General features: G+C 40.1%; 2 protein-coding genes across 26 annotated transcripts in view; one reads left to right on the forward strand and one right to left on the reverse strand.

Annotated features, from left to right (window-relative positions):
* Window positions 1-3,111, forward strand: part of CLVS1 (clavesin 1) — a 110,171-nt gene extending 107,060 nt beyond the window's left edge. Inside the window, exon 6 of the mRNA XM_074577124.1 lies at window positions 1,878-3,111. Coding sequence (XP_074433225.1) covers window positions 1,878-1,965 — 88 coding nt within the window. The 3' untranslated portion in view covers window positions 1,966-3,111. The remainder of the gene's footprint in view (window positions 1-1,877) is intronic.
* Window positions 3,112-22,991, reverse strand: part of ASPH (aspartate beta-hydroxylase) — a 120,792-nt gene continuing 100,912 nt past the window's right edge. For all 25 annotated transcript variants that reach the window (XM_074577099.1, XM_074577101.1, XM_074577100.1 and 22 more), the window contains 4 exons: window positions 19,380-19,515; window positions 18,446-18,537; window positions 13,360-13,493; window positions 3,112-7,396 (listed from right to left, as the gene is read on the reverse strand). In XM_074577099.1, coding sequence (XP_074433200.1) covers window positions 7,246-7,396; window positions 13,360-13,493; window positions 18,446-18,537; window positions 19,380-19,515 — 513 coding nt within the window. In that variant the 3' untranslated portion in view covers window positions 3,112-7,245. The remainder of the gene's footprint in view (window positions 7,397-13,359; window positions 13,494-18,445; window positions 18,538-19,379; window positions 19,516-22,991) is intronic.

Genomic DNA, 22,991 nt, shown 5'->3' on the forward strand with positions numbered 1-22,991 from the left:
TTTGCGTGGAATGTGGTGAGAGCAGAGACAATCAGCAGTGATCACAAAAAGGCAAAATTGTGAGATTTTTCACATTTGACTTACAGCAGAAACTTTCTGCTGTATGGATGTATAAATACTGCAACGGATCTGCGACTTTTTACATTCATTGTAGGGCAGTGGGTCAGACAGAAAGAATACATTGGTGGAAAGTATCAATGAGGTACAATTTAATAACAATTTAATCTGGTAGTCCAGAAAAGAAAACAAAAACATGTTGATGATGAGATTTGAATCCATTCTGTATCAGTTTCAAAGCCACACAATTAGTTTTTGCTGCCACATGCTAGAAATATGTAAACTGCCATTTTGCATAATCTGAATCAGCTGCTTTTCTATATTAAAATGCAGTCATAAGCATTATGCATGTCACATTACTGTAAAAAACACACAGAGAAAACATTTGAGAAAACATATTTTCTTTGAAAATTTTGACATAAAATCTTCCCATTGAGCATCCAGTTTTTGTTATCTCTCTTTGGAGGTTTTTTTTTTTAATAACAATTTTTTATTATGCCTTAATGAAAGCTCCAGGCATAAGAAAAATAATCATACAAGTTATTCACAGTCATGATATTCAATCCTGATCAAGTGCTGCAGTACCAAAGGATGCAAGTTATTAATGATTCTTATCAAAAGAGAGGTGATATCTAATATCATGAAATAGCTAAGGCTTAAACCGAGGTTACCATAGTGAACAACTGGGAATTACAAACTCATCCTGTAGGGAATGAGAGCTAACCCTAATTCTAAAAGCTATCCACGAGAAAACCAGCTCTTTAAAATCATACTATGCAAATGCTGTGGCTGGGTGATTCTACCCCTACCTTTGAAAAAGTTCCCTTTTTAGAAGCTCCCAATTCAGAGAGTGATTTTACTCTAAAGCTCATTGCCCACTCCAGTCTGGGAGGCAACTCCTAGCCCAAACCATGGAGGATAACAAATCTCTAACAATAAACTCACCAGTTCCCCCTTCCATAGCTCAGTGAGCAAACAGTGGGGCACACAGACCTCAGAAAATGTAATAGTCTTGAATTTTTCCTACTAGTTTAAGCCCATACAGCTTTTTGTCACTGCAAGAAATTATGATGCTCCACTTTCTCTAGTGTTTACTCATTTTTTATTATGTGGGGGTTTTTTTGTTTTTTTTTTTTTTTTGTCCATTAGCAGCAAAGGAAAAACTATGCTTCCCACCTTGACGACAGAAATTAATTTAAAATGGACTAGCCCTGAATAAAGCTCTCCTTCAGAGGTGTAGACAAGGAGATAAAGATAAGTTGCAGGACTGGGCACATCAGAAGCTCTCTAGTTGCCATATTAATTCTGGCTTCTTCAATGATCTCGGGCAACTCGTGAAACTTCTGCCCCTTAAACTCCTACATCAGTAAATTGTGATTTATCTACTTGTCTTTCTCAAAATTTGTAACAAGCATGAGCTGAGACTCACTCCTGTAAGCGCTTGTATAAATGACTTTGCTTGTGCAAAGTATTCCAAAAAGCAGTGACATAAGCAGCTTTGCCTAGGAAGACATTAAGGATCAACAGATCTCATGGTCTCTAAAAATCAGGCCTTTAAGTTGCTGAGTGCGTTTGGCATTATGGAGAGTCGCTAAGTGCAAAATATTTGGAAAGCATTTGAGTCACGCAATGAGTCACATCCCTGTTCATATTCAAAGGAATGCTTCTCAAATTCCTTACGTGTTCCACAGAAAAGAAGTAAAAAGCCGTAAGGATGAAAACGGACAAAAGCAAAAATGAAGAAATGAAGGAAAGGGACTCCAGGAAGGTGAGTGCTCCTGCAGCAGCCTTCACTAGCATGTGTGTCTTCTCGTTTTCAGGTCCCAGTCAGTGGTGGAAGCCGGCACACTGAAACACGAAGACCAGGGGGAAAGCGAGAACACTCAACCGCTGCTGGCTCTGGACTGAGCTCCCACGCGCCGAACATACACAGATACATTAACAGACTTCCACCGTAGCAGAAACCCACAGAGCACATCACACACACACGCACGCGTTTTGCTTGAGAACAAGTCCTTCATGTTTCTTGACCAAGTAACAACTGTCACCAGCCATCTGTCCATGTGGCCCAACGCTGAACAAAAACTGAGAAATTTCTATTGACGCAGGAGTCTGTCCATATACAAAGAATTTATCTTTTTTTTTTTTTTTTGACTTATGACATTAAAATATTGGAAACGATGGGACTGCATTCTCTGTTTAAGGGAACCAGGGTGTTTCAGTAGAAGTTTTCCTGAAGCCTCCGGCAGGGATGCTTTGCTTTAAAGAAGTGAAGGTTATATGTGTTTTAAAGAAATGCATCTCAGATTTAAACCTTGCGCTGTAATTAGCAGTTTAGTCTGGCTCAGAGGGCAGAAAAAGCAGCATCTATTGTTCAAGTTTTACAAAAAGATTTTGCATTAAAAAAAAAGAAAAAAAAAAATCAGTGCCAGCATAATGCCATACTACATGACAATTTGTGACTGCCTCATCTATGCTGCTTATAAGGGGTCACTTATTTCAGTATCCAGCAAAAATTATTCTTAACTTTTGAAGCCCTTATAAAACTGTCAGCTTAGTGGAGTTAGTTGCGTGGGCAGCAGACACACACAATTTGAAATGCAATTATTTAATTTTAACGATGTGTTTTTTCCACAGGCAACTCGGGAGCCTATTAGATGTGTGTGCGCGTGTGAAGGGGGGGTGCTAGGGAGACCCATTGGACACATTCACCAGTGATTAATGGTTCAATCCAGATTGTTTCATTTAGGTCACAATTGCAAATGAAAGCTCTGCAGAGCCATTTACCCACTTCCCTCCTGCAGTCAGCGAAAGGTGTAGAGCCAGAACGGTACGCTGACTGCAGATGCAGGCCGTGGTTAAAATGAAAAAGGCAAACTTAGAATTAATTTTTCAGTACAAGCTTCTGCTAGAAGGAAATGTGGAAGAACAGAAGAACTGAAATGCCAAAGATCAGTTTGTTATTTCTCTATTTACTCTAGCTGCAAAGAGAGTCCCATCCCTTCATTGAAACGGAAACCAGATTAAAGAAATAAAAGAAAAATCGTTATCAAATTTCATGTGCAGTGACTTTATTTCCTAAAATGGGTACAACCACTGTACACACCCTTTAGTCTTCAATTAAACTGCCATACATTGACAATTTGCTAGAACAAGCGGTTGGCAACAACATATCAAAGGTAGCAGTGTAAACCATATCTATAAAATGAGATGATAACGGGCACAAGAGTTTTTAACGTGCCTCTGGAACATCCACTGAATTCAAAAGTGATAGACTGAAGTGATGATATAGTTCAGCCGGACATGGCCAGCCCAGACAGATGGATTCACAAAACACTACCTTTACCTACAACATTTTATGCCTGCATAGGACAGAAAGGACATCCTGCCAGATCCTATCAACACACTTGGGATTTACCCGCTAGTACTTGTACAAAATAGCCTCCTTCAGACTAACCACCTTCTGCAGCAGCACGTCATTGATACAAAGCCTGGCCTCCATGACAGAGAGCGAGGCCTATCTTAAGGCAGCGGACGGTCCCAGCAAGGCAATACAGGAGTCAGAAAAAGCAGCAGAAGCTTACAGGAACATTAAACAAATAAGACTACTAAGCCCATGTATCTTTGGGATTTCTTCCATTCCCCCTGCCCTGCCATTACCACCTATTACAGAGAACTCCTGGCAACAGGACACGGCTCCCTTCCCTTCCCTGGGCTCACGAAGACTCACAGGCATTTGGATTTGTCACAGAGAACTTGCTTAAAGCAGAACGTAAAAAACCAAACAGATAAAAAAAGACAGACATTGGCTGTTATACCGCAGCATTAATGAAGAAATACTTTGGTTTATGATTTCTCTCTGTCAGTACTCTCACCTCCACTGCCACCGAATCTTTGTGATGACCTGTTACAATCACTGTTCGTTCAAGTGGGACTTGTTCTGCCCAAGAAGTGCAAATATCACTGAAGTCTAGTCCTTGAGGATTAAACCTCGCAGAGGATTAGAATTACTTATTTTCTTTAGCTGTGACATGAATAAATACATACGATGCCTTGTATATAACTGTATTGAGGCCTGTATTTAACTGTAGGATCTTGTACAGACTCTGTGCTTACAAGCAAGGTAACTACAGGCAGGGAGGAATCCACCTCCTAGCATCGTGATGAGTACATACTGCCTTACAAATGGGAGACTATATTGCCCTTCTCTGTCATTTCCCTCTGTAAATAAATCTAAAGGAAAAAAAAATATTATTAAATTGACATGGTTCTCCACTTAAAAACATTTCCATTCACTTCTTCCATTGGCATTTCCATTGTTGAAAAGCTTTTTCAAGACGAAATACCGGTTGGCAAACAGGAATACTTAAAGTAATATGCCACTTATTCACTGCATAAATTTCTGTAGTTTGCTCTATATATCCTCCCCACGTAAATTAGCTAATCCAATAACTGTAGCTAACAAAAAGATATGCTCTCAGCTCCTTGACAGGTGGGCATAGAGTACATTCACTTCAGTGTTACAGGAGCTGTTGATAATACACCTTGTCATATTCAAGGCACTTGAGATTTTAAATGGCCAATATGTCACTAGACAATTTAATAAACAGTGCTGCTCTGGCACACGCACATCTTGGGTAGATTACTTTGTATCTATTTGCCAATTTTATCTATTTGCCAATTGCAATCAGAAAAAGTGTGAGACTTCAAAGGAACAATAAAAAAGATCTGACGGACGGCATGGATTTTTATAAACACAGCTCCAAAGCTTTTACCACTCCTTTCATATTTACTCTGAGCTACAGAAACTAAAATGCAACATTAATAAAAATATTCCTAAACCACAAATTTTGGTTTAAACGGTTCTTGATTCCTTCTTTACAAGCTATGTCTTTATTTTAGAGAATTACAAAATAGTTTCTATTTTTGTATTGCTTGATCGCTTTACAGAGGTACAAAGTACAGCTTCTGACTAAAAAACTAACAGATTTAAAATACCTTTTTTATTATGATCCCCCCAATAACGAGTACCTATTTCCAGTTTTGCACATGATTCTCCTAAAGATCTCCACAAGTATTTTTGTATTTTTTTAAGCATGAAACTTATAAATCTTTTCAGTTTTCATGATGATTAACTGAGAACTGTTACTTTCTTGTATATTGTGTGTTGTCCCAGTGTTATTTTTGATATGGACAACAAATTAAAGCCTAATTATCATAGCTGCCTAAAACTGACTCTTGATCAGAGAGGCTTTATCAGTTTAATAGTCACAAAGGAAATTAAAGTGCACACCTCCAGAAACTGGTTACGCTAATTTATGGTGCAATCACCACGTGTTACATGGCATTACAAGATTTAATTACCTAGTAAAATACAAAATCTGAAAAGCATTCAGTTTATGGGAACGCAAAGCTCTTATCTGTATTTTGCTTCAGCAGACGTGGCATTCTGGTCACAATACTTGGGTACCATGATGTGGTCTCTGCAGTACAAAACCACCGAGCATTAAACAAATAAGATGATTGTTCAGTGTCTTTTGGACAACAAAGCTGAAGCTGTGGAGACTAAGTGACCTCAGCGTCTCCTTGCTTAGTGTTTGTCTCTCACAACCCTTGGTAACGATGCCACTGCTCTTGACAAGCCCTGAGCATCCTATCACACCCGCCCACACCCAGCTGGTTTTGCAGGTGAGTAGGTGACAGCCAGCCATAACCATCATCAGTGCAACCTCAGGTCCCTCTTTCCTGTTAGCGCTCTGAGAAGTTAACAGCCGGGGGTCCTGCACCCTCCACCTCCCATTAAACAACACCGACCCAAAAGACCAGCCAACTGCTTAAGCATCCAAACAGCTTGCTTTCTTGAAAATAGATTCTGTATGGCAAATACAGAGCGTACTGTAAACAGTACTCAGATAAGACTACTTCAGCATTGTGTCGTACATTTCAGGACAAGGAAAATGCCATTAGTTCAATTAAAGGATCATTCTAGCACTCCGTAGGATGCTGGCAGCAGAGGTTAATACAAGTTAATAACATGAAGCTCTTTGTCTGCTCTGCATTCTGGCAGGACACCAAGTTAGACCTTGCCCTTCTACCCAAAGCACAAGAAATTCTTTTTTTTTTCTGCTGAATGACCACCCAAGGGCAGCCTAGAAGGAGCCCCTGGAAGGGGGTGCCCCAGACTCTTGCTGAGTAGAAAACGGATATCGCAACACAAGCTTTTGTAATGATAGGAGAAACAGTAGTTCACTACATAATCCTAAGAACTGTCAAGCACTTTAAGCTCTGAGCCTACAGATGTCACGTTTGCTCAGCTTCTTCCAAAATCACATTATCAAACTGAAGGTTGCCTGCTAACTAAGAGAACTATTTTGTTTTAGAAGAACAAAGCTTCGCTAAGCAGCTGATTATGCAAGTTTCTGTTTGCGTTTCCAGGAAGGCAAGAGAAGGCCACAGCTGGCAAAAATGAAATCTGTTCATATATAGTGTTTTCTTTCTGCTGATAGCTAGAGATGCACTTACATATACATTGTTTTTAAAAAATAGTGGTTGATTAAAGAAGATTTGTTCATAACTATGCTAGAAAAATACAGTTACTCAGGTAGAAAAAATACAAAACACACGTAACCCATTCACATTATCTACAGTTGATAATATAGGGACATGTTCTATGCCTAAAGCAGCTAACATTACAACTGCATACCGATTTTCAAAGTTGGCTGTGTGCATATGTTGATAAATATCTTACATGTTGCTTCCCAGATAACAACCTGGGAAGTATTTCCTGGACATGGAATTGTAAATCTTGTGCCTGAACATGGCTGGGCAGGTGACTGACTGGCTGGTTTTGTACGCATAATATAGACGTGGCAAAAACAACTGCACATTCCTCAGTTTGAAAATCCAGACCTATTGCTCTTCGGCTGACAACGTTTGTATTTTCAAACTTGCAGCCGGAAAAACAATACATATCAGTGCTGTGTCAGTGTGAAACAAAATATGGCTTTTTTTTTTTTTTAATTCTTTTTTTCCTTTTTTTAAATCAAGTCCTTTGTGATTGTAGAATGCCGCCTTTATCTCTTCTAACCCTTATAATACTAGTATTCTTTGTATGCTGGATAAATTAATCCTATTGGCATACTCCAAAGGAGTTAAAGCTCCTCTGCTCCGCACATCAGAAGGAACCCCTTAAATAGCAGGAAGGGTGCGTCTCTGTTGTGCTGATAACTCAGGGTGCCACACATCCACAATGAATATCAGGCGGTAACTTCCAGCATCCTGCCATACTTCGTGTTCGAAAGAGTCATCAAAAATAAGAACTTTCCCTTCTTCCCAGGTTCTGCAACACAAAAAAGAACAGGCGTTAGTGTAGTATATGAAGCGCCGTGGAGCAGGCAAGCTATACATCAGCTCTGAAGATGCTCTTTGACATACAAGAATGATTTAAACAGTATATTTTTCACAGTCAGGATTTTGCTACCTAATACAAAGAGATTGGAGTAACAGAGTTATAATTGAAATAAACTACAGAAAAATCAGTCCAATGGATCTTCATATTACTGAGGGATTGTTTCCTTCACTCTGCATAGTCACGCCCACATACACAGTCAGACATTTATAATTTATTATTTATATATTTTTAATGAGTTGAGTCCAATAAGCAGGAAGCATGTATGATACTGGTTCAGTAATCAACTTTTCTGCTTTTCTAGTCAGATACATACATAATGAGTGACAGAAACTGAGGGAATGACCAGTAATATGGTCATATGGTTTGAAAACGAAACATTAAATCAACAAAACATTAAATCAATCTGCTTTTTCTAAAAATCAGAACAAGAGAATCAGGCCCGGATCACGCTTATAATTGTCTTGTCCCATAAATCCATCCAAAGCACGGAGTCTAAAGATTTTCCTTCAGAGGAAGGCTGCAATGCCATAGTGTACACTGGCTTAACTATACCATTAAAGCTGAACCGGAAGGATGAGACCACACAACTTAAAGCCTTTCTGCTTGCCAAGTAGAGGCAGAGCAGATCACTGAATGGACGTAAGTACCCTGTGTGAGTGTTTATTACAGCGTGGCAGAGCCAAGTTTTAACAGTGGTACTTCTCCAAGATCTGTGCCTTTGTTAGGCACAAAAAGGGACGCACGCGATTTATTCCAACTGGCTTGGTTTTGAGCACCTCCATCATTTGAAAAATTAAGAAAATTATTAGATTTAAAAGCAATGCCAAGAGGCAGTGTGGAAGGAAGAGATTAATTGTCAGAAGAATCAGTGTGTCTATCAATTTTATGAAGAATCACAGTACGATTTAGGTCAGAAGAAACCTTGGAAGGGCATCTGGCCCAAGCCTCTGCTCAGAGCATGGCTCACTGCAAAGTTAGATCCACCTTCGAGGCTGGATGAGATATCTCGGGTTTTTGACTAGTAGATTTTTGAATATCTGCAACCATGGACATTCTACCATCTTTTCCTGTGTTTCACCAACCTCATTGTGACATTTTCTTTCTATCTAGAGGGAATTTCCTTTACTGACACTTGTGTCCATTACGTCTCATTCTATAACTGCCAGAAGAGTCTGGCACTGTCTTCTGCAGAGTCACCCATTAGTAGTTGAAGATCGTAACTAGGATCCCCTTTAGCCTTCCCTTTTTCAGACTCCAAACAGGTGAGCTTCTCCTCACCTGTTGCGTGCTCCTCTCTCCTGATCATCTTTTTAATCCTCCACTCTAATTTATCAATGACTTTTCTTGTACTGAAGAGCCCCAAACTGGACACAGTACTCCAGAGGCAATGTCTTGTGTGCAGAAGAGAGGGGAAAAGATCGCTCCCCTCAAACTGCCTCCTACACTCTTAATAACACAGTCCAGTACGCGCTTAGCCTTTGTCAAGACAAGAGCACATTATGGCTCGTGTTCAATTCATCCCCTAGGACCCTTAGGTTCTTTTCCTCAAAGCTGCTTTCTATCCAGTCATCATGCAGCCTGTACTGTTGCAAGGTGTTGATCTGTTATCAGTTGTAGGGCTTTGTTGAACTTCAAGAAGTTTCAGCTGGCACACTTCTCCAGCCTGCTGAGATCTGGAGTCATGATTTTGAATAGAGGTTGAAAAATCGGCAACTGATCAGTGACCACAAGTGATAACGTCACAACAGTCCAAAAAGTCATTGTGCTGGTCAACTGTCGCTGCCTCTCAGATCTCAATCTCACCTAATGTATTTAGACACAGCAGCTGATTATGTCTTACCTGGTTTGTCTATTTTGTTTTGCATGCATGAGGCAAAGCAAATTTATTTTGCATTGCAGCACGACAAAAGCACGGACCTGATTATACCCTTACATTATATCCCTTCAGGTGGGACTGGCAGAATAACAGTCAGTCGAGGCACTATTGGTCAAATATTGCCTCCTAAAGCCTCTCTACAATGACCTTATAATCAAAATTGTTAACGTTATCTTTTAGGAGCTGAAGCAGCCCATGAGGATGGATGCCCTTAAAAGGAATTAGGAACTGTGAACAGTAGTAATGGTAAAGAAAAAAAGATCTTGCCATCAAAGATGGAAATGCATTGCTTAGCTCATTCAACTGTGTTCATTCACACAGAAAACAATTTTCTTTTTTCAAAAACAGGGTGAAAATGAGGTTTAGACTCCCAAGTCATCTCAGTATTTCAATTTTTAATTCAACAAAAGCAAAAATTAACCATGAAAATTATGGAGTTGTGCTGTAATGTTCTGAAGAGAAACAGAAATTGAAATTGGATCATTTCAACTGAAATGATCATCTAATCATATTTTAAGCAGAAGTAGATAAACCAGAAAGCATAACACAGTAAAAAATTAACACTGTCTTACACACAGACATCAGCCTTGAAGGCCTAGATAATGAGCTTTTTGCAGGTTTCATGTATGATCACATGTTTTTTCTGCTACCACATCAGCTATCTGATAACGAAATTGTTTTATGTCATACAGAGTCTCTGCTACTGCACTGAAGTTACATTGGTATTATTCAAGTCAATGGGAGTCAACCAGTTGCAATGCTATAATATGGTAAAAATCAAGCCGACTTTGGGGTTTTTTTGGGGGGTGTTTTTTTTTTTGTTCTGTATGAGCTTTGGGGATTTGTTTTTGGTTTTGTTTGGGGGGGCATTTTGTTTTGGTGTGGTTTTTTTGTTGGTTGGGGAGGGGGGGGGGGTGTTGGGCTTTGAGGGCTTGATTTTTATTTATTTATTAATTAAACCAAGCCTGAAAAATCCTGCCCTAAATAGCCTGAAAGTGCAGCTCGGTTAAGGACAATAAAAACTCCAAGCACCCAGATGAAGTAGTTTCAGAGGTTAAAACCCAGGATCTATCATTTCCATCATAATGGCACGGACTGTTTTGCACAACAAAGCAAAAGTCATAAAGTTGACAGAACTATTAGCCCCCTTTGAACAGATTACAAACCTCTCCATTAGCATGCAAATCAGTATTTTCTAGAAGCCTTCGTGGTGTGAGAAACACTTCACAGCGGGACCAGAGTGACTCAGGATAACCTGAGTCACTTTGGGGTAGTTTCTATCTCACCTGCCGGGCTCTAGCGTCACCTGTTACAGGTGAGATCTTGGACTGGCTGCTTCATAAGGCTGTAATTCTGCACCTTCATTTCAAAACATGATTACCTTGTCTGACAGAGATGTTCGATTTTGATAACTAGATATTACTTACCTACCATTTTTGAACATCGTACCCTACACTTTACAGCGTACACTTTACAGACTTCAAAATAGCCCAACGACCTAAAATGACTATAGCTGCACAGAATACCAATGAGGTGTACCGGCTCCTAGCAGCTGCAAAAAGACACTTCTGCAAGTGAAAGAGTAAAACACAGTAGGAGACAGAGCCGAGTTTCCTGTCCATCAAAGGATGAATTGCGTCATAGAATCATAGAATGGTTTGGGTTGGAAGGGACCTTAAAGATTGTCTTGTTCCAACCCTTGCCATGGGCCGAGACACCACCCACCGGGTGGCACAGAGGTAACTGGGCACAATATTATTATTATTTCTGTTCTCTAGCTCATACACGCAGCAGTGGGACAGAAGAGGCCTGACCCTCTATGAAGGTACCTGTATAAAGGTACGCTACCCATATTTGAGAGCTGTCTCTCTTATTTGAAACCACTAGTTTGCCACTGCTCTGAACCACTAGGAGGGGAGAAACTGAAAAAGCCCAAGGTACGATTTCCTCCTGGCACCCTTCCGTTCCCTTCCACGGTAGTTCACCCACCTCCCCTTTCATGAGGGAAGAGATGTAAGAAAAAAATCCTTCCATTGCCATCAGTAGACACACTTTCAATGCTTTCAGGGAAAATCCTGCCTCTGATTCTGAATGTAGATCTCTTGCCAAAAGCAACTAAAGTTAACACATTCCAGCACAGGCTGTAGTCAGCTCTTGAACGTTTTACATCTCTAATGAGCGAATCCCATGCATAAGACTGAGCCATGTTCAGGAGTCCAGACACTGAAGTGCTTGGTCTGCAGCGTACCAGCAACAGGTGTTTCTCCACTTTTGATTTTGAGGGAGTGTTGTACCAAGGAGGAGGTCGTTAAGTTCATTTTCCACACCATCTTCTGTTTGGGTTAAGGCAAAGCAGGGTGCCAGCCGTAATACTGGGTGGTGAGCTGTGGACACCTGCTCTCTTGGCAGCAGATCAAAACCACCACTTGGTTCACACACTCACCTAATGGCAATGCCATTCGGTCACCACCAATCGGAACTCACAATACTGTCCTAAATTGAAAAGACTCCATGTCTCCATATTAGTCCTGTAAGCCTGTTAGCTACCTCTCCCTCCATCCAAACATCTATCTAAAACTTATTTTGGATATTGGATTGGAATGCTGGAAGCAAGCGTCCATCAGTAACTAGATGTAGGCAGTGTAGATTATAACACCGACTGTGACAGCTTGTTAAACAGACTCTATGTTGGCAGGAGTCTATAGTGACAACATTTTTTATTATTAACTGTTCGATACTTCTGTCCTCAGAAATTCTAAACATTTCTTGTTGCAGTTATTTTCAAATGTTCTGAAAAATATCTTTGCTACATATTGCGGTCATGCTGACAAGAGTAGCATTTCATTTCTCAGTATCATTAATACCATGTATTAATGATACAGGTACGTTAATACCATGAAAAGAATTCAAAATTGATACTGTAGCACTCCGATGCTGCAGACAAGACACAGAATCTTCCAACAATATACATATAGATATTAAGCATCATTAGAATTTCACAGAAGATTCTGAAAATTAAGTCTGTAAGCAAAAAGCAATATAGTTAATACTACATTTTCATATCTATGTTTAATAATATCATGCAAAGCCCTATCACATTTGCTCTTCTTTCCTAGGGGAGTATATGCCCTGATTGTTAATGTATAACTATTGCATTTTATTTTGGTTTTTGCACCAAGCACACAGAGACAAAACTGGTCTTCAAGTCAGCATAATTTTTCCCTAAGGGGTAAAAATTCTCACTTAAAATGCACTTTAGAGAAATTTTCTACCTGTGAACTCATAGAATCATAGAATCACACAATGGTAGGGATTGGAAGGGACCTCTGGAGTTCATCTAGTCCAACCCCCCTGCCAGAGCAGGGTCACCCAGAGCAGGTTGCACAGGAACGCGTCCAGGCAGGTTTTGAATGTCTCCAGAGGAGGAGACTCCACCATCTCTCTGGGCAGCCTGTTCCTCCAAGCACTTCACAGATGTGTTCACCTTCAAAATAACTTCAATAGGAATATTTTAAACTGAATTATAACAAATAATACTAGCTAGGAAGGAAGCTTCTGCAGAAATACAGGAGTATTCTGTAATGGTGGTGAAAAGAGAAGTATAGCTTAGTCTCAGTTTTTGCTGAATAAGCCAAGAATTCTATGCAAAAAAAAATTAATCAAAACAAATAGAGGTACCCTGTTGGCAAGTATATTGAACTGGCATTATAAAAGTAAACACAGAGAGACTTCATGGACTAGACTCACTGTTATTTCCATGCTACAGCAGAGAACAGCAGCTTTGTCTCCCAAGATACTTCTGCCATTGTTTGACAAATGATATTTATATGTTTGTACCAAGAGTTAGGGTGTAAATTGTCTGTTTGATGAAATATATTATACCTCATGATCAGTAAAACACCCTTTTTTTCCTTTTTTTTTTCTTTTTTTCTTTTTCATTTTATTACATGCAGTCCTACCCCTCCCTTCAGCCTTGAGGAAGGTGGGAAAAAAATACCAAAAACTCAAAGCATACCTGTTTTCTTGGGCGCACCGAATTCTGCAGCCTTCCTTAGGTATAACCAAGCCCAAATGCATCCTTAGCCGACAATTGGTGGGCCCTGTGTGGGGCCAGACATGAGTCCCCGGGTGCATGATAGAATATTTGATCTGCAAGAAGAGAGAAGGCGGCCTTCAACACATTTAGCTTCACAACCATACTGCTAGGAGTTCAGGACTTCATTACGTCTCATCCTTGATGATGGGCTAAAAGTACAATGTCACCTTTTGTGAGAGTCTCAGCAACAATCGTGATTTCTCATGTCTCAAAGGCGTTCAATACTACAAGAAACACGTCTTGTGAGGTGTGTGTGCATGTGTTAAAAGCGCATATCTTTAATTTTGATTAAAATAATCAGTATTCATATTTCAACCTGAAAATCATTATCTCCAATCAGAAAAATACCTTCTTTCCTATGGAAAGACTTACAGACACTCATCATTTAAAGGGATGGACCACAGGAGACCCAAGGCCTGTGTTAGTCACGCTGACTGGTCCCTTTCAGATGACAACTGGCTTGTGACAGTCACTGTCAGCCTTGGCTGAAGCAACCATGGGATGGTGGAGCTCAGGATCGTGAGAGGAGGGAGAAAGGCAAAAAAGTAGGATTACTACCCACAGCTTCAGGAGAGCAGACTTTGGCTTATTCAGGGATCTGCCGGGGGAAAAATCCCATGAGATAAAGTGCTGAAGAGAAGAGGGGTCTAGGACAGCTGGCTGATTTTCAAGGATCGCCTTGGCCAAGCTCAAGAACGGTTCATCCCCACATGCAGGAATAATGGAGACCCAGGCAAATTGAAACACAAAAAGGAAGCATATAAGAGTTGGAAGCAGGGTCAGGTCACCCAGGAAGACTGTAGAGACACTCTCTGAGCACACAGGGATGAGGTTAGGAAAGTCAAAGCTCTCCTGGTGTTGAATCTGGAGGTGGAAATGAAGGGCAACAAGAAATGTTTCTACAAATACATCAGCAGTAAAAGGAGATCTAGGTAAAATGCGGGCCTGCTGATAAATGTGGCAGGAGATCTGATAACAAAGGACATGGAAAAGGCTAGTCAATACATGCTGTCTTTGCCTCAGTCTTTACTGGTATGACTGACCTTCAGGAATCCCAAGTACACAAGACCAGTGGAAAAAACTGAAGCAAAGACAACTTACCATCACTGGAGAAGGATCAGGTTAGGGGACAACACACTGGTCCATGGGTCTTGATGGGATCCGCTCATGAGTGCTGAAAGAGCTGGATGCTGTTGTGAATCCACACTCAATAATCTTTGAAAGGTCATGGCAACCAGCAGAAGTCCCTGAGGACCGGTAGAAAGCAACTGTTGTTCCTATCTTGAAGAAGGGCAAGGAGGAGGATCTAAGGACAAAATATATATATAGGCTATAGGCCAGTCAGCCTCACCTCAGTCCTGGGAAGGTGATGGAGCAAATAATCCCGGACACCATTTCCAAACACATGAAGGAATAGAAAGTGATTGGGAGCAGTCAGCATGGATTTATGAAGGGGAAATTGTACTTAACCAGCTTTCTGTGGTGAGATGTCTAGCTTGGTGGATGAAGGGAGTTTATCTCAACTTTAGTAAAACTTTCAACACTATCTGCCATAAACATCCTCATTGACAAACTGATGAAATAGAAACAAGGTAAGCTGACAGTGAGGTGGATGGAAAACTGGCAGTTCAGCCACGCTCAAAGAGTTGTGATCAGAGGCACAGAGTCCAGCTGGAGGCCACTCATCAGAGGTGTACTCCAGGGCTCAATACTGGGTCCAACACTGTTTAATAGGTTCACAAATGACTCAGGTGACGGGACAGAGTGCATCCCCATCAGCAAGCTTGCAGGTGGCAGAAAGTTGGAGAGAAATAGCTGATACACTACTTTTTTTTTTTGCTGCCATCATAAGGACCTTGGTAGGCTGGAGAAAGGAGCAAACCGGAATCTTAAGATGTTCAACAATGAGAAGTTCTGCACCAGGGCGGAATAACCCCAGCTACCAATACAGCTGGTGGACAGCTGTCTGGAAAGGAACCTCCTAGAAAAAGACTGTGAGGTCCTCATAGACAACAATTTGAACATGAGCCAGCAACGTGCCCTTACAGCAAAGAAGACCAACAGCCTCCTGGGCTGTGTTAGGGACAGCTTTGGCAACCAGTTGAGGGACATGACCCTTCCCCTCTACTCAGAGCTGGCGAGACCTCTTGAGTGCTGGGTCCAGTTTTGTGCGACCTTCTATGAGAAAGACATAGACATACTGGAGCAAGTCTAGTGAAGGGCTATAAAGATGATTAAGGGATTGGAGCATCTGACAAACAAGGGGAAGCTGAGAGAGCTGGGACTGCTCAGCCTGGAGAAAAGAAGGCTCAGGGGGATCTTATCAACATATATAAATACCTGATGGGAGGAGTGAAGAAGACGAAGGCAGGTTCTTCTCAATGGTATCCAGTGAAAGGCAAAGAGGCAATGGACACAGTTTGAAATACTGGAAATTCCATTTAAACATAGGAAAAAACTTTTTTGCTGCACACTAGAACAGCCCTGAGAGGCTGTTGAGTCTCCATCCCCAGAGGCATTCAAAACCTGACTGGACACAGTCCCTAGCAACCTGCTCTAGTTCATCGTGCCTTGAGCAAGGGGCTGGACTAGGTAATCTCCAGACGTCCCTTCCCACCTCAACTCTTCTGTGATGCTACAGCAATGCAATGGACAGGAAGCGCGAATAATGCACGACAGTTGTGAGAAGCATCTTTTCAACTGAGGAATCTTCACATTAGGCTGGGATAGGGTAACTTTGATAAATCTTTAGGTTTAAGGTATTGTTTGCTCTCCAACTGTAACAAAAAAAAAAAAAAACAGCAGAAGAGTGTGTGTCTAATGCCTTGGCCGTTCCCACCATCTGAGGTTTCAGCTTACCAGCAGTTTCTTATGACAGCAACTGTAAGCTCCAGTGGCCACGGTGAACACAGAGGCTGCAAGCCACCACCTCTGCTACACTTGATTGCCTTGTCAGAGCCTAATGCAATGCAAATAACTGGCTATGCAGGACAGCTAACAATACCCCAGAGAAACAATTTTTTAAATGCTAATATTCCAGCATTGCGGAATGATTACTGTTGTGTATGTTATCTGTCCACGCAGATCAGTCTAGATATGTCTGTGAATTATACGTATGCGCTATACATAAATAGTCCTGAACTAACAATGAGTTATACTATGGTTGTAAGTATGGTGGTAACTCCAAAGAGTTAAGAAATGCCCAGAATTACTGCTTTTAGTTTACTGCTATTTTTAAGAAGAATTATATAATTTTTAATAATATGATCACTTGCTATTGTTCTACACACTCTCTCAGCAGCATTGAGCAGGTACTTGATGATTTTAAATTTCTTTTCTCTTTGTCAATACATGAGGTGCCCAAAGCATCCAAACGGTCTATCTACCACAGAATTCCTAATTTTCTGATTGTGTTTGTTCCTGTTGCTTCCAAGTGCTTCAGTTTGTGAATAGAGATCAGGTGACATTTTAAATTTAATTTACCAGTAAGAATCTGAGGCACACCTAGCATAAGACCAAAATTGTCCTAGGCATCCCTTAATATTGGATGTAAAACTTAAGACTTCTAAAGCACCATTTTTCAGATTTTTTTACATTTTATATGTTCAGAACACGACTACAGCTATAGCTGTGAATACACAATGTTTCCACAAAACATATCCTGGTGATAACATGTGAGGTGCCAAAAAATGATGGACAAAATAGTAGCTCTCAAAGAGAATTTGCTCTCTGGGATAGATCCATTTTGGCTACAGATGCCACAGAAAGCAGTTTTCTTGCTGTTAGCCACTCTGAGTGTGATGACCTCTCTCATCAGTTGTATTCACTACAACCAGCCTTTGCAACAAATCAATGAAACAATAGCCTTGTTCATTCCCACAGCAGTAGCCATCTAGTGCGCTTCTGTGCATCAAAAGTGAGAGTCTGGTGAAAAAGCTGAATGCCTATTCTCAAGGCTCTGAATTAGGATTGTGCTAGCATCGTGTTTTCCAGCTTTTGCATCCTTAATTATGCGACATGAAGGTTATTCTCATGTAATCGTTACAGCTAAAATATAATAAATTGAAAAAAAAAGAATAATGAAAAAAAAGAAAAAAAAGAATAACAAAAAAAGAATAATGAAAAAAAAGAATAATGAAAAAAAAGAATAATGAAAAAAAGAATAATGAAAAAAAAGAATAATGAAAAAAAAGAATAATGAAAAAAAAGAATAATGAAAAAAAAGAATAATGAAAAAAAAAGGAATAATGAAAAATTCTGTCCTACAGAACAACATGATATCTGTGTTGGGCCATTCATTCAGCTGCGCATGTATTGATCCACACCATGTAAGTCTACTGCATGATTTAATGAGGTTAATTTGTAGCCAAGTAGTCAGTGTAGACCAGGCACTTGAAACAAGCTTTGTTGGCACCCAAGGCCACAGCTCATGGATGTAAAATTTCCTTCCTTTACGTTTAGGAAAGAAGCACGCGACAGCAGTACTGTTGTTTGGCTTCCGCGAGGTGACTCTTCTTCTGTCTAATGCAGCCAGGCTGGGGTAGATGGGTGAAGTTTATCACAGTGAGAATCTGGCTCACTGAATTAGTCTTGTAAAGTCAGGTTCAGACCAGAAAAAAAAAAAAATCATGTTAGAATGGACGTAATCCAACCTCCTGCTTAAAGCAGGGTTAGCTACGAGTCAGACCAGGTCATTTAGGGCTGAGGTTTAGTAAGTCATTACTTATTGATTGAACCACCCGTGGCAAATAACTACTCACCTACCACGAACTTCCTGGAGACACAAGGTAAAATGGCTCAACTAAAGAGTCCAGAGAAAGGCTTCAGCTAACATATTTCGCATTGTATTTGCTGAAGGCTAAAATTGGGCATATTTTTACTGTTAACTTCATTGTGTGCCTGAGACACCATCAAATATACCAAGGTCATGCATCCCTCTATACACGTTCCTCATACCTGCTCCTGGCATGAGGAATTTGTAAAAATGAAGAAATTTGCCAGGTACCTGTCCTCTTCTGCAGCCAGTAGCTTCTGGGAATCTTTCCAATAAAGCGCATGTTTTCGGAACACTTTTACAAGCATTCTCATTTTTTCTTCCTAGTGAAAACAGTGGATGGAGCATTGGTTAGAGCAACAAACAAACATTTCCTTGTTTTCTGCTTTGCAGAAGAGCAACAAAGCTGTCAAAGAGCTGACGCTGAGAGACAGGTAAATATTATTATTCCCATTTTACAGATTATGAAACAGAAGTATTAACACATTGTAATATCAGAGCAGCCTACCACATCTTTGCTTTTAAATTTTTTGTGAAGAGCAGGCTTTCTAACATTTTTTAAACATGATTCTAGAAGTATAATCATTAATGAGGCTGCCTAGAAAAAAAACATGAAAAATGCCACCAGCATCACACCATTTCAACGCCAGGTTACATTTTGTTCTAAATTGCTTTTAATACTTTATTTTACAGTACTCTTTCATATGCAGAATCTTATAAGGATTTAAGGTCATCCCAATAGTTGGGCTTCCCGCTGCACGGCTCAGGGACAGGGCAGCGTACGCTTTTGCTCATACCATTTCTGAATGACAGATCTCACCTAGCTGACAACACAATATTAAGGATGTGCCACCTCCCATGTTCCTGCCTTCCCTCAGGCTGATCTGTACGATGCATTACCCATGCAAAGTGTTGGCAGTCTTGCCAGAAGAGGAGCATTACCCTCAAGGGATTCTTAAAAGTGCTTGGGGACAACGTGTTTCAGAATAAAGAACTCTTATTTACCGTCACAGAGGTCTCAGACACTATTTTACTAGCTCCCTTCTTTTGCAGATTCAGTGATTACAGAAACGGTTCTGGAAAAACTGTGTGGCTACTCCTTATCACACTATATTAACCCGAGAAAGTGAAATTGGGGAAAGAGAAGAAATACAAAACGTTTTACCTTGTTGCCATAAGGTAAACTGGCTCCAGTCTCCTTTTTCTCGTAGATTCTCATCTTCAGGCAGGAAGAGGCTTCTTTTTTTATCCATCACAGCAAGCCCCTCATCACGAATGAGCTTCCAATTTTTTTCTAAGGACTGTTGTGAGAGCCACATTACTGCACTGAGAACTCACTGCATTTGGCTTTAGTACAGTTTCTATTTTTCCCTTACCGTTATTAACTTTTTTTTTAATTTAAAAGCGCTAAAAAAAGCGTTCATCATCATCATTAAGTTTCTTTATATTCAATTCCCTTCTTACGCGTTAAGGCAGAAAAACCAACTTTCACAGCGTTCCTCAGATTCAATTACATTGAGATCATAAAATTTCAGTAATCCTCAGCCTCCTTGCAGAGCAGGCCTTGCGTCGACTTGCTTTTTGATTAGCCTGAGGGCTCCTTAAGAGATAGTTTTGTATTGCAAGCTAGGAATAGTACTGATCTTCTCACAGGCAACACATGTCACCTGGAAGCACTCCTGTGACTAGAAAACCACTCACATAACCTGGAACTCCAGGTGCTGGTAGAACATCACGGTTCAACAAGTACAAATGTAAACAGGCCACTTAAGCTGACAGTTATGATTTAAACCTTCAAAAAGGTTTGCAAAGATTCGCTTGCACAGGTTGATGCTATTGAAAAAGATCAAATACAACTTGAAATGCCAGGTGATGATTTATGGATACAATCATTAAAAATCTGTAAGCTGCTTTGTACTTCATACATACCAAAACCACAAGATTGTAGAATTAAAAATTCTGCTCTCTGCCGCCTTAGGACATTATATTTGTAAAAATCAGATAGATCAAAAAAACCTTTTATTCTACCAATAATAAGTCATTCTAATGTTACAGCAATATAACTGAGAAACCCACAGTGTAACAAAGGACCTGGATAAAAGTGACTTCCATTTCCCAGCTGCTTACTTTACTCACTAAACCTTATTTTGGGTGAATAGTTTTCATTTTTCCTTTGTGCTCTTGAACAAAGCATTGCTGTAAGACATTTTCAATCAATTTCATACCGAAAAGAGGCTAATGTGTGTTCCCACACTACGTCTTTATGTGATGTGTAAAGGTGAGTAAAACTCAAAAGTCTGTGAGACTAGGTGATATAACTGCCCTTTTTTAGCCTTAAAACTCCATATGGTTATTAGCCTTCCCCATTTAAATTAAACAGTTGCATTTTCCAGTTGAGTTTTTTCAATTAAGAGACAAGCTGATCACACAAAATAGGTTGCACATTGATACATCATAAAAGGCTCAGCTAGAAAACTCTGTCTATAATATAGCGACTTTCTCCCATTAGAACATTTTTAGGTAGGCTAAGATATAGGAAAATTAAGATTGCACTTCCGCTATTTCAGTACTTCCTTCTTCCTAGCACATTGTTTTTTCTCTCATCCATATTGTAAAGGGGAAGAGCACTGATCATTTTTCTTGGCATATTCACCTTATTCTCTCCCACTGGTGGGTTCCCATAACACTAGTTTAACACTTAACATTAACTAGAAAAGTTTCTTAGAATATCTTTGGAAAACTGACTTTTCCAAATGCTAGGTACGAAGCAAGACTGAAAGTTTCCACCTGATCAGAGAGGAATCAGTGCTCGTACTGATTCAGCGCTACCATATCTACCAAAGGAAATACCAGCTTGAGTACCTGATTTTGCACTGGCTGGAGAAGAGGAAGAAAAGAGTAACTTACATTTACACAGGCCTCAAGCTTAAGTGATACAGATCAACAAAACTGGAAAACTTTAAAAGATATTACAAGTGCTTCTCTGTTTCCTTAAACTACTCCTACTCCCTTGTCTGAAAAAAGATAAGAGGAAGCATTCATCCATGCAGACAAGATGATCCATGAAGAGCACTGGTGGTCCAAGGAGTTGCAGGCAACAGCTGCTTTGTCACCTCTAATCCTTCACAAGTGCCATGGGTTGAAAAATTAACCTCCAAAAGTGCATGTTTGTCCTTGCCTTTTAAGATTCCTTCCCTAACGTGTTGGATATGAAGTGATTTGAATGCGTATCATTGATTTTGAACTAGCTCCTCAATGTTTTAGACATAGCTCGCACTGAAATCAATAGCAACTCCGTAATCACGAAAACCTGGACCCCATCTATAAAAGACAGTGACAGTGCTTTACTACGAGTAATGGGCAACTCCCAGGTAGAAAGGAAGCAGGGAGTTACAGGAGTTCAAACACAGATCAGCCTCCATCTCCCTGATTTTACAGACTCTTAGCATACCTTGACTGGCAAGAAGGCATAACACCATTAAAGCATAATGACTAAGTTCAGGGCTTGGACTTAAGGCTTTTGATCCAAGAGCTGGTATCTACAGAAAAAAGTTAAATACACTTACGCTCCATGATACATAGGGATTCAAGCCTCAGGTTATAGCAACAAATTTATATTATATTCAGGGCAATATCCTGATTTCAAATGAAGAAATCAGGAGGCAAACAGCACTGGGAGCATGTGCACTTGTTTCTCAGCAGCTGATTCACATAAACCTCCATATGTTTTTTTAAATACAGTTCCTAACAATGATGGAAGTTTACAGTTGCTTTACATCTGGCAATAATGTAGATTTTATTGGCAAAGATGTTACTATATTTGAATAGGGATTTCTTAATATTGGTTTATTTTTATGTGTGACTATTATGTTAAAAGAATCCGTACTCTGTGCTGCCAAACCCTTTCAATGCATGGTCATAAATGACACCGGCAAATATTAAGAGGTCACTAGTCCTCACGTGAGGCATAACTACTGACCACACATCCATTTTAATCCATTGGACTATTAAATAAAATCATGGTGAAGACTTCAATCTATTTCACTTTGTTACTGGAACAGAGTAGGAGAGTATTCACGATCAGCTACTGTCTCTCTGCCGGGCAACGCTGATGACCTTCAAGTAAGGGGCAATATTTTAAACCTTTCAAAATAGATTCCTTGCACCATTCGGTCACCCATAGTGCTTGAACATCAGCATGCATACTCATCATCTCTGCTCTTTTCAACACAAGGCTCCCCTTAAAGCATCCAGCCATGCTTTAAATGCATATTTCAATTTAATTTCTCCATTAAATATGAATGTTTAGCTATTATTATCTAAACCATTAAGGCCTAGCTGTCAGTCTACAGAAAACATTATGGATATGTGCTGTTGCCAGTACTTTAATTCTCTTTCTGTGCTTTTCTTGCTGCACTTTACACTTTTAATTAATAAAATCTAAGCCATCAGAGAAAACCGACACTACGAGATCTACTTTAATCAATCAGCTATTCACTGTAGTACTTTATTGGCAAAGCATCCTCTGAGTGCTTTCCAAAAGTTAACGGACACAACATGAGGAAAGGACAAAGTTACCTAGGTCACAGAATCACGGAATGGTAAGGGTTGGAAGGGACCTCTGGAGATCATCTAGTCCAATCCCCCTGCCCGAGCATGGTCACCTAGAGCAGGTTACACAGGAACGTGTCCAGGCAGGTTTTGAATGTCTCCAGAGATGGAGACTCCACCACCTCTTTGGGCAGCCTGTGCCAGTGCTCTGCCACCCTCAAAGTAA

The sequence above is a fragment of the Larus michahellis genome, chromosome 2 (assembly GCF_964199755.1).
Source record: "Larus michahellis chromosome 2, bLarMic1.1, whole genome shotgun sequence".
Classification (NCBI taxonomy): domain Eukaryota; kingdom Metazoa; phylum Chordata; class Aves; order Charadriiformes; family Laridae; genus Larus; species Larus michahellis.